The sequence below is a fragment of the Pholis gunnellus genome (genome assembly GCF_910591455.1).
Source record: "Pholis gunnellus genome assembly, chromosome: 11".
NCBI lineage: Eukaryota > Metazoa > Chordata > Actinopteri > Perciformes > Pholidae > Pholis > Pholis gunnellus.
Window position 1 is genome coordinate 22,716,750 of NC_136538.1, and position 12,823 is coordinate 22,729,572.

The 12,823-nt window shown below is 41.5% G+C and overlaps 1 protein-coding gene across 1 annotated transcript in view; it reads right to left on the reverse strand.

Moving 5' to 3' along the window:
* Positions 1-69: 69 nt before the first annotated feature.
* LOC306703539 (contactin-associated protein-like 4) overlaps positions 70-12,823 on the reverse strand; it is a gene marked incomplete at both ends in the record, with an annotated part of 62,128 nt that continues 49,374 nt past the window's right edge. The window contains 7 exons of the mRNA XM_079169537.1: positions 70-269; positions 2,454-2,525; positions 4,017-4,232; positions 6,507-6,594; positions 7,243-7,376; positions 10,099-10,341; positions 11,621-11,860. Of these exons, the coding sequence (XP_079025663.1) occupies positions 70-269; positions 2,454-2,525; positions 4,017-4,232; positions 6,507-6,594; positions 7,243-7,376; positions 10,099-10,341; positions 11,621-11,860 (1,193 nt within the window). The remainder of the gene's footprint in view (positions 270-2,453; positions 2,526-4,016; positions 4,233-6,506; positions 6,595-7,242; positions 7,377-10,098; positions 10,342-11,620; positions 11,861-12,823) is intronic.

Below are 12,823 nucleotides of genomic sequence, written 5' to 3' on the forward strand. Positions count from 1 at the left end.
AACGTAAAGCACTGAGGCTTGAGAAGTCATCTCTGTCTGTGTCCGGTCAGCAGCAGGTCCAACCTCCACCTAGATAAAATACTCCCTCTGGTTCTCACTCGGACCGTTGTGTGAGCCGGTTTGGCCGCTGAACGCCAGCTCCGGGTTGTTGTCGTCGGGCTTCGCCGTTTTCGCCTCCCGGCTCTGACACGTCCCTTTCCTCCTGTAGAGGACTCGGGCCATCACGGCTAACGCTGACACGGTCACGAAGATCACCACCGCTATCACACCTGCAGAGGACACGGCACACGTTAGTGACAGCGGAGGTTGCCGCCTGGTCTGGACACACTTTTTTTTTGTACCAATTCTTCGTTGCAAACCTGCTCAAGGTCTGGCAAGTTTCCTTTGAATGAAGTAAGCAGCTTTTCTCAAGTCCTGTTAACATTTCTGGATCCTCTCCAGAACATTAAACAGTGTTGTGTTGCAGACATTCCCGCGTGTTCTCCTGCAGCTTAAGCTTCAGCTTGGGTTTGTTGTCTTCTCACACACATCGCAGCAGGTTTTCCTTCAGGACGTCTCTGTGTTTTGCTTCACTTCATTTTACCCCCAAGTTAAAAAAAAAACTAAAAAGGTTTCAACTAGAAATTCACATGATTTCAAACAGCAGAACTTTGACATTCCAACCATCTGGAGATAAAGCCCTGGACGTCTTTGTGCCTCTGACTTCACTTCATTATTGTACAGAAAAATAAGCAAAAGAAAAGAAAGAGAAGGAAAGAAAATCTGTGTAACAGCTGCAGTTAATGATGATTGTGAGGTGAAATTTAAAGTGCAATGTCTAAAACTATTTCAAGCTAGAATAAAGAGTCTTTTTTTTTTTTTAAATGGACATGCACAGATCAACAGCAGCTGTAAAGAACCCGGCTAATTTCAGACACATTTTCTAGCTGTGTTTAACGCAGAAGCATTCACATAACGACCGTTATGTTTACACGTGAGCTTCATCAATATTATAATTCAATTTTGGTATTTTAGTTTGTTCATGTTTGTTGTTTTCAAATGGGACCGATTAGAACTACAGAACCAAATTAGAGATAAAACATTACATTTGGAAATAAAACTACTTAAAAGCAACATGGTCAGTTGCCCAACGGGCAGCGAAAGAACCATTAGATTGCTTTCTCTCCATTAGAGGTGCAGCCAGCTCAATCTCTCCAGGCGCGCGGGGCAATTCCAGCTAATAGAAGGTCTCTGCACCGTTGTTAAAAAAGACGTACAGTCGCTGCACTCCGAGAAAGAAGTAATTTGTATTCTAATTAGTTGTGGTTTCCTTTGTGTGTCCAGACACAGTCACTGTGTTTTGAGTGATAACTCGGGGCTTTCATTCACACTGCTACGCAGCAGCATGCACATTTTATGAAAACATTCCCGCCGGACAACCAATGAATATTTAAAGACAAAGAACTCCACATCACTCAAACATACAACACACATTGAAATTTGTAATAAAACTCTTGTATCCAATATTTCACTGTCAGGTCTTCAGTAATCAGGTGAGTTTTAAACTGTAACCTAACTGAGCCCTTCTATATCATATCATAACACAAAAGGTGATTTTTGTAAATAAGTAAATAATTAAACGCCTGGAATAACTGGAAGCAACATTTCCTGCATTCTGATGAATTTTATGCACAACGTTGTGCTTTTTTTGCATCAATTTATGGTGAAAATGTCTTAATTATTGTAAAGAAAAACACAAAATTCAGGTGCCAGGTGTAAACAAAATATAAAGGTTTATGGGATGGAGTGCGGCTGTTCTCTGCTTTTCATTGTCGGTGGAAAACCGAATCTAACTGAAGACACTTCTGATGAAGCATAAATCTCACCATTGTTTGGATTATTGTCCAAACAAATGTAAACTTCACCTTCTCTGGTAATGTGTGTGCATTAGAGGATCTGGGTCTGTCCGCGGTGGACCGGTCTCCGCTGGAGGATCTGGGTCTGTCCACGGTGGACCGGTCTCTGCTGGAGGATCTGGGTCTGTCCACGGTGGACCGGTCTCTGCTGGAGTCTGAGCTGAAGGAGGTTCTGGTGAACCTGCATGAGTTCATCTGGTTTCACCAGAATCCGACCCGGTGGCTCCGATGACGAGCATCAAGAATAACTCTATAGAAACAGACCATCTTCTCTCTGATGGTCTCTTTGCTGATGGAGGTCTGATAGAGGATCAGGATTAAACTGAGACACATCCACCAGTTAAAAGTTCCTCACAATAACACCCTTAAAAAAAACACCCTTGAAAAAGACACTTCCTCTCCTTTATGAGGCCAAACAGCAGGTGCTCAAGACACCTTTGAGGTCTATCTAAGAACGTGGCTGCACCATATCATCTCTGCTTGCTTCGCAGACAGTCCCTGTCTCATGATTGAGGATAAGGTCGGTGTTACAGTGAGAAACATCGACCGCTACAGTACCTCCAATTAGAGCCGAGTCACTCCTGATGGCATTGACCACAGGCTGACCTGTTCCCACTGATCCAGACTGGCCTGCAGCACAGAGACACAGAAGAAAAGAGGCCGGAGGGACGAAGATGCAGACGTGAAGGCAGAAAGGAAAGAACAGAGAGGACAAAATGCAGGGGGAACAAAAAAGAGTGATGAGGAGGAAAAAGAAGAAATGAAGGTGAGCGGATGAGAAGAAAGGAGCAACGAGGTCATTAGTGACATGAAAAATAAAAATGAAAAGTACAGCAGAGAGACGCTCAACAGGAATCATAGACAGAAAAGATAATGGACGCCACAGCACACCTCCACTAAGTTCTCTGTATTGTGACCACAGGGGAACGATATGGCAAAGGAAACTTAATTAATTGCCTCGTGTTGTGATCATTAACTCAGTGTCATTACGTTATTAGACACCCAAAGGTCCCATTGTGAAGTTTGAGAGGCAGCACCCACACAGATAACCTACGATAACCTCAATAATATTTATTAACATGAGTCCCGTGAGAAAGTGGGCGCTCTACTTGAATACACCGACAATTATATAGAGAGTCGTGAATTGTTGAGAGAAGAAATATGAACTTGATCAACGTATCCTCACACAACGGTTCGTATGATATCTTATGAAATGTTACATTTATTTGAGCGTTTTCCTATAAAAGCCTTACATGCTTTACAGTCTTTTCAAAATAAACTTCCATCTTCACAGGAAACAACTCAGTTAGGTTTCGGCAACAGAACTACTTAGTTAGGTTTAGGAAAAGATCGTCGTTTGGGTTAAAATAACTACAGAAGTTATATTTAAGTCTGACCCTTTATAACATTAATATGGAAGCCCATTCCCGCAAAATAAAATAAAAAATCCACCCGAAAAAAATTATATATATATCCACCCAGAAATGTGTTTTATTTTTTTTGCATGTCGTATTTGTTCCGGAAAAAAGTAAAAAAAAAAAAAAAAGATTATGATGATTTTTTATTTATTTTTTTTTTTTTGCCGGAAGAAAAACGAAATGCAATTCTACACAAGGTAACTATTACTGGTGACTTTTGTAAATGTTAGATGTTATATATCATAAGTATTAATATGTAGAATTGCATGTCGCTTTCATGGAAAGACTGGCGAGGGGATGATGGGACCTGTGAGGAGATCGTCGCTGAAGCGCATGCGCACTTCTAATCTCCTTTGCTAGCAAAAAAAAAACATCATAATCTTTTTTTTCTTCTTTTTTTCTACTTTTTTCCGGCCACAAAAAAAAAAAAAGATTATGATGTTGTTGTTTTTTCTGGGTGGATATATATATCATTTTTATTTTATTTTATTTTTTTCGGGTGGATTTTTTTTTTATTCTGCTGCGGGAATGGGCTTCCATACATAAACATTTAGAAAGACCTACCTCATTGTTACGTTTGGATTCCAACTAGTATTCATAAAATCACCTCTGAAGATACGACACACTTGAAATGAAAAGTGTTCGTGGAGCCGAACGTTGTGAAAATGCCAAAACAGAAATACAACCAGACGTGTCCTCTCACCTGATAGGTGGTGTGTGGTTTCTGCTGCGTAGGGATCGGCTGAAGTGGAGCCACAAACGGACTGGACCAGTGGGCCGGTAACGACGACGGGGCTGTTGTCCGGGTGGAGCAGAGCCGCTTTCAGAGGGCTGACGGAGTTAAAGAGGACGCCAGACAGACAGCCTGTGAAACCCAGGGAGGCGAGACGAGACAGCTCCGGATCCAACTCACCAGAGTCTGAAGGGAAAAGATACATGGATACATCATGCATCCTGTGAAACACTAAAAACCCCAACGCATCCTGGCTGAATCAAAGACAAGCATTACTTTTTGCAGTGGGTTTGCAGTGGCAGTGCTACACCTGGGTGAGGGTAGTCCCACAGCCTCTCATCTTATTAACAACCTATTTCTTAGTCTGTCTCTGAAGGCGCTGTTCAAAAAGAACATAACTAGGTCATGACAAAGTGCATCACAGTGAAGCTTGTGTCTCTGTTACATGTCGGATCTGTCTGAGGCAAACCAGGCAGAAAGAATAGTCTTAGAGAGGTTAAACTGGTCAGACCGACTTCCTGGCTTAGTAGGATTTTATTTAATACAGAGCATCAGTATTTGCTTTTTCCTCCTGCAGACATTTTATCACAGCACCTTGTGGGTGTTTCTGTCTTTGTGAGTGAATCAGAGGCAAAATCTTCATTCTTTAACACTGCGATAAACCTACTGAATGTGAAAGAGCGAAAACACTCTACATTGTACCGCTAATACAGCAATGTTACTCATCCAAAGAGGCTGCAATATGTATGAAGCGAAAGAGTCATTAGCAGCATTGAAAGACCCATAACCTCCCAAGAGAACATCCTCAAAGGCTTTTAAACGCCTGTCTGTCTGTGAAGTTGAAATCTCTTTGTGTATACTCTGTATGCAAGCGCATGAGTTGGCATCAGTACATTTCATTTTTGGTGAGACCAGCCTGCATGAATAGATTTTCACTGCATCGTTGACCAACAGCTTGCATAAAAACTAGAGTGCAAGCTGTGCAAAGTGAGCACTGGCCTTAAAACTGTTGTGTGTTCAGGACAAGTGGCATAATTGTGTCATAAACAGAGCAATGTTGTGGCAATGCATTGTGGCAATAAAGAAAGCGTTCTCCACATTTATTATGCATGAAATCCTGCATAAGCTGCTCCGTGGTAGATTTGTTTTCTTTTTTGTGACAACAGTCACACGGTCTCGACAGGATTTATTTTCTGTGGATGGCGGTCTCTCGGTTGGTCCCAACTTCAATATCTCAACAACTAGTAAATAGATTTCCATAAAATGTTCTACAGATATCTATGGTGCTTTGGTATTCACCTTTTTTTTCCTCTAGCGCCACCATGAGGTTGACGTTTGTGGTTTTGAGTGAAATGTCTAAACTGCTTTTGGATGGATTGCTATGACATTTGGTACCAACAATCATGATCCCCAGAGGATGAATTTGAATAACTTTAATTAAACCCCCATATATTTTTTTATCTATCGCCATCATCATATCTAAGTTTTAGATTGTCCAATACTTTGTTTTATAACCAAATACCAGGCGGAAACCTCCGGGTCTGAAAAGTGAAGCCAAACCTGAAGTGACTAAAACCTGCATTCTCTCTAATGTCCACCAGGGGGCGACTCCTCTGGTTGTATAGAAGTCTATGAGAAAATGACTCTACTTCTCTCTTGATTTATTACCTCAGTAAACATTGTAAACATGAGTTTATGGTCTCAATCTCTAGTTTCAAGTCTTCTTCAATACAGCATGATGTTCATTTAGTAAATGATGGTCCATTTAGAGTCACACAGACCATAAAGCAGGGGATGCTTTAGGGCGGGTATTGCTTCTCTGCCTTTTTGATGTTATAACAATGTGGCGCCAAAGTTGAAACATTTTCAAATTCTACATATTGTGGCTTTAATATCGACAAAGTAAGAAGCTTGATAACTATGACTCTGTGTAATTAAACTGCATTGACTTATCAGATGATTTTGCTAACAGTTAGCAGAACCTTATCGTTATAATTAATGGTGATGCCTTTATGAAGGAAATTATGATTTGATAATTGATATGTTTTGGATCACACTACATGTATTATTCCACTTGTTTCTCTGAGTGTCTGGTTGTATAAATGATGACCTTTCTTTCTGGTCCACCCTCGTCTTATTACAGGAAAAGTTAACGATCTTCATGATGAGGTGAGGAAGGTCAGTTACAGTTTTTTACAGGTGAACCTACCACGTATTAAACTGATCGTGTCCCGTCTTAGTGCTGAGAGTTCCCGGCATTTAGATTTATTTCTATGTTTAATCTTTACCTATTATATGGTCTAGACAGCCGTGTTACAGCTGTCCTGGGGATCAAACCATCATGATGAATGTTCCCATTACCTTGTTGTCTGAGGAGGCAAAACTTTTCTGAAATGAGTCCGTCTGAGTGCTCTTCAGTCTGAAAGGCCTTGCCTGGGCTTTTGTAGCCGTCTCACTTACCGTCCACCCTGCCGAGAACCAGCGACCGGATGGCATTGAATTCTACATCAGACGTCAGGTTGAAGTCTTCTCTGGTGTTCTGGTCAATCTGAAAGAAAATACGTTTTCAAACTCAACATTGCTGGTATGTAGATTCTTCAAAGAATACAACCGATTGGGGGCTTTTGAAGTCTTTAGTATTCCTCGTTCATGATTATAGGGATAACATACCAAATTATTTTGTGGGATATCTTCACAGGTATAGCTACGAATGAAGTACACGACGCATTGAATACAGAGGCTAAAGGGTGCCTCCATACGTTGGTATTGGATGTCGAGGGGCACGGACCAACAGTCGGAGTGAGAGCGAGTCGGTGGTGTTTGTTCGTGGAAACACAGCTGAAGGTACAGCGGTATATCATCAGCATATGAAGAGCAACATTATCATTAAGCAAAGATTATGTCTCTGAATCAGGTGCCCTAATGTTAGTATTATGTAAAAAAACAGGGGGATCTTGTGCCCAAAGCGAGAAGAGCAAGTCTTGTTTTAAAGGAAACAGAAAAAAAGCACTTTGCAGTAGTTTCCAAGCTGCTAATGTTTGGGTCCACTGTTTTACTGCAGCTCAGGTTTTATTATCTGCAGTTGTTTCCCTGCTGTCTTCTTGTCGCTGAAGTCGACTGACAGAGAGGCTGCTGGGAACACCGGGGTGACTCAGGGTTCAGAGCAGACTGAGAGGAATATTATTGTGTGCGTTACCTGCACAGAGACGGCGTCTGCCAGTCTGCTGACGATGACAGCATGAAGCTGTCCGTTGGCGAGGTTTCTCACTGCGCTCCTCAGGATCTCGGCGTCTTTGCTGCTGTCCAGTCTGTATCTCACCTCCAGCATGTCTGCACACACACACGTCAACAAATCAAACACAAGAGGCCGAAAGAGACACAACCTCTCAATGAACAACGTGTCTCAAGGGAAGTCTGGATGTTCCAGGGTCACAGCAGCTGAACAATGAAGCCCCAAATAATTAAACATTAAGAAAATTAGTCCCCAAATATGAGACGCAGACTCAAGTTAATTTAGATAATGTTCGTGTCATTCAAAATGGGTAATTTCATTGCAATCACATGAATACCATGTTAATGTCTGCAGGCATTTAGGAAAGCTTACTTTCCATTTTACAGAGCAAATGCATAATAACTATATAAAATGCATATTAAAGCATTGTAGAAATTCACATGAGCATATCTTGTGAATAATTGTGAATGCATGAAATCCTTCGGCCACGGTGACCAGGAAAGAAGAGTTTCTATGTTAGCGGCAGAGGTTTTTGAATCATGCATTATTTATATTTTTCAGCCCTGCTAATTACATTTAACACTTAACTCTTGCCGTTTTACCTCACTTATTAGAGGCAGACGTCTACAGTGTGTTCACACCACAATGACCATTAACAAGTCACACAAGGTGACTACAGCGCTGCGCTTGTTTCCATATCGGCTGCTCAATATGTTACATCACCGGATGTACAAATAAAAACACAGAGAAACGTTGACTTTCAATGGCAACAACTTCTCCTGCCGACTCAGCAGCTTTACTTGATGGTCAAATAAAGATTTGCAAATCACAACATAGGGCAACTTCAATGCAATTCATAGATTACAAGTTTTCATATTAAATGCCAGATTCTCTTCCTCTCTCACGCTGAGCCACATGTGCTCAGTGTTGCAGTAACAAGAGAAACAAGATGAAACGGTTACAAGAACGATAGCTTACAATCTATCTATATTACATGGCCGACAGTCGAGTTTGAGTATCTGTAATTTAGGAATTGGTCTGTGATTATATACTTGTCCCCTTGGAGTTTGTCGGTGTGCCTGGTGCTCACATTGTTAAGCACAAGAAGAAATTGATCAATTGGATTCTATGCATAGAAATCAGCGTTAAAGCACCAAACTGAATGAGAACCCTGACATTTGAATAAGCTGCCAAAAAAACAACATCTAACCCTCCGTTGCAAGACAAGAAAACAATCCATTTAGCATAATGCGTTTCATGATATACATTCACGTTGGTGTTTGTTTGTCTTCTAGTTTCCATTTTCAATAACGAGGCTTTTGAATTCTTTGCTTTCAGCTGTAATCACTGATGTCAGACGAAGACACTGACAGGTAGAATTTCACAAAAAGCTCAAAGCAACACAATAATGTAACTCTAACAAAAGAATAAGAGGGACAGTTATCGTAACTTTTATGTCTCCCTTAGATCCAGATGGATGCAAACTACCAGCATGATCTTTAAAAGATAAGGCAGGCAAAGATTTTCATTGTAAACAAATCCCATAAAAAGCCAATGATTTTCACTGCGGCACTGAAGATGTAGATCTTTAAAAAAGCCACAAAGTGTTTCATCATCAAAAGAAACCTGTATCAGCCGTCTTTCTCTCCAAATCAAAGGACCCACTCGCCTCTCGTCTGATTTAACGCCGACGTGAACGGCAGCGGAGGAGAAACTGGTTGAAAGAAGGAAGGAAGCGAGAGAACAGAGGATTTGGAGAAGCCTGAAGTTTGCTTTAGGAGAAGCGGAGGGAGGTATGGATGATCCATACAGTCTCGACTTACATCATCCCTCTCACGCATCGCAACTTAGCAACACACACATCAAAAGTCAAACGTTTTTACATGTCAAAATATGTTTCCTGCATTTTAATTCAAAGGATCTATAGCCGTTCAATTTAAGGGTGTAAGAAAATACCGCCACACTTCAGTAGCGTGGTATTATGTTTTGAGATACTGTATCGATTCCCCAAAACACATTTTTTATTTATAGATTACATGCAAATATTCAGTTTGCAGTAAAAGTTGTTTCGATGCCATTTTTCCTTCCAGATATCGAATCTGATACCTGAATACAGAGAACCGATCCAATAACTTTAAAGTGCGTTAAAACTATTTTTTATGTCACTATTTTTTTCATATTTTTCACATAATTCTTATTTTTGAACAGCTGTTAACTACTAACCCTATATGGATGTGATGTGATAGCTATCATTGCTGTAGGACCTGGCTCAGGTTAAACAGACACAGAGAGAATGAACCTTCTGTCTGAAAAAGAACATAAATAAATAATCATCATCGATTTCAGACGCAGCGATTCAACAAACGTAGTTCTATTAAGTTGGACGTTACGTGACTGTGATGAAAGCAAATGCAGTTTCACTTTCCTGATTGCATTAAACATTAAATTGCATTGAACTTTTTAACATGATATGCATATGATGGCGTATTCTTCATACTATGATATAAATAATATTTTAAAAATGGCAATATATCGCCTCGCTTGTATCATGATAACTATCCTATAGCCAGATACACAGCCTTAAACAAATTGTGCAAACTAAAACCATAATTGTGACAGCACCATAAATACTGATATTTGCCATAATGGAACATTCAGGGACATCCAGTGAAATCCAGGGAAGTACACGAGAGAAAGTAAAACAGAAGAAGAAACTAAAGCCTCCTTCATTCAGAGAGGAGAGACAGAGATCAACCTCGTGACGATGACACAAACAAATGATCGGCATCAAGAGAGAAGTACTCCTCTCGAGGGCCTCACCGTGCTTGTTGAGCAGCAGAGCCAGGTACTCTCTGTGGTGGGAGCCCACGTAGAGGAGCAGAGCGGGACTCTGGCTGGTCCTGAAGCTCAGGGAGACGTTCTCTGCTCTCAGGTTCACGTCGGACCGGATGGAGGAGGACGGGGAGCCGCTGCTGCTGCTGCTGCTCCCGTTCAGCTCGTTCAACGCCGGCTCCCTGAAGGTGAAGCTGACGGACGTTCCCGACTTGAAGCTGGCTGAAACCTCTGCAGAGGGGGGAGGAGTGAGGAGATATAATGTCAGAAAGTTCAATTACAAAGCATTTGTCTCATTTGCTGCTGCTGTGCTGCACTTGTGGGATGATCTCTTTTTTGTAATTATGGCTGTTAAAAGTTCGGTTTATAGCTTCTTTTTGTTTCGCAGAGATGATTCACGTTTAAATATGAAGTATTTCTTCGTTAAGAGCTAATCCTGCAGGGGGACAGTAGCGGTGATTCATACACTGTATGCAGCACCGACAACCCCTAATTAATTGAGCTGGCGGTGCCACAGGAAACCACCTGGCAGGTGAAAATAACAATGCAGAATGCGGCTGCTAATTATACCACTGGCGTGTATCAGAGCTGTGATTTCCGTCGCAGATAGCGCTCCGACACAAAACACAGCTGGGGTGTTAATTATTGCATAAATATGGAGGCTGTGTTGCTGCGCTGACGTGATGACTCAATGCTCCAGAGATAACTTAAGAACAAGAAGTGCAGGTGTGAGAACTCGAAGGGAACAATGCGACAAGACATGTTGAGACAAACATCTGCACACAGCTCTTATCCTTTATAATACAATTTAAAAAAAAGCCAAATTATTAGTGATTTCTGCACTAAATAGACAGTGATGTCAAACAAACCGTTGAATGCTGAGAGAATTTGATCGCATTATATTAACCTCAGTGTTCGCCATCAGCATAGGAACACATTTGAAGTGCTGACACAGACTTATATTGTGTAATATGACTGAGAAAGAAGAAGAAAAAGGTCAAAACAAGACGAATTATCAGCCGACCTCATACTTCATTATTGGCCTCAAGATAAACTGTATATTATGTTTCCTGCAGGATCAAGATGATTAGCAGCTGTGTATAACAATAACGTGATGTGACTTCACACTGGTGTCGTGTTAACTGAATATCTGCAGGGCTCCTGTTTGATATGTGTGAATAATCGTTCCCGTGTGTGTTTGTTTCATTTTTTTTAATACAAAGACAGATTTAACTGTAACGTGTTCATGCGGCCATGTTGGATGGCAGCAGCTTTTGGGCATCAGCCTCAAAGAGCCCAACGATGCTGAAGATATCAAATATGTCGGGCGAACTTTCTGTTGACAAAATGATGCTCAAGCACTGGAAAAGGTGGAATCAATTGGATACATGTATGATGTTGGCAGACAAGGGTGGAACAAGGGGATTTCTTCTGCCTTAAATTCTTTAATGGGAAAATTGTTTCCCCTATTTTGGATATTAAGTAAAACACACATACTACTGTGACGTACCTCTGTCACAGAAGGCTCCAGTGTAAGCAGACGAGCCACAGTCGCAGGAAAAGCTGCTGGGCCTCTCCAGGCAGCGACCCCGGTTCCGGCAGAGCGAGCCGTAGCTGCTGCAGTGGCCCGGACATCCCGCCTGAACCCCGGGCGTGATCCTCGCTCTCTCCTCCAGGTCCAGGGTGACGCCATTCAGCTGCAGGGAGCGAATGCAACCCCGAAAGCCCTTCTGCCTGGAGGCCGTGCCGCCTGAAGACACACACACAGAGCATCTACGTCAGCGTTGTATATTTATTTGTTTCTATTTTCTCTTTCTAATGGAGCTTGTTTTGTCCAACCAACAGTCCAAAATCTCAAAGACACTCAACGATACAAAAGAGAGAAAAATGTGGGAAATCCTGATATTTGAGAAGCTGGAACCAGAGAACGGTTGAGTTCATCAGTGACTTGAAGAAACGCATCTTTTATCTAAATTGTTGCAGATTCATTTTCTCTCAGTGAATTAAATCAATTTATTGTCGATCATATAATGTTTTTAACGTATTTCCATACTTCCCAGGCAGCCATTGACTTCCATTCATTTCTGAATGATGCAAGAAACAACCATGAAGCTTTCTTCTGTCATTATTATTTTCTTTTTTCGAGTTCCTTTATTGTTGGAAATGCAGCTTGAGTGAAGCTTGATCAGACTGATATCTGATTTTATTATAAACCGCTGAACACGATTTGTCAACAGCCTCCCACTGACTCTTTAAAATGATGAGCTGATGAAACACAGTGAAACAAACTGGCAGGTGAAAAATTCAAAGTGTTGACTTTTAGCAGTCGGTGAGCAACGGGCTGGTTGTTCATATCTGGGAAACTGGAGAGCTGTCAATCTGTCTGAGTCCCCCTGACTTTAACATTTCTTCTTTCTAGGGGTGGAATTTAAACTCCTAAAAGTTATTGTTTTCCAACATTTTCGCATTACAACCTCCAACTGTCCTCAGAGTTCAGCCTCCGCTGCATTATAATTGTCTCAGAGTGCCAAACTGGCAACCTGACGACTGTTACGATGAGATAAACAGCTTTCCAGGACTGCAGAGTTGATGAGGTTCACATCAGGAGCCGGAGTTTCATCACAGCTGTCAGGGAAGGACCGCCTTAACTAATGGACTGGGTTCAAACACTGTGCCAAGGTTACTGCAAGGATACTGACCACAACAAACACAA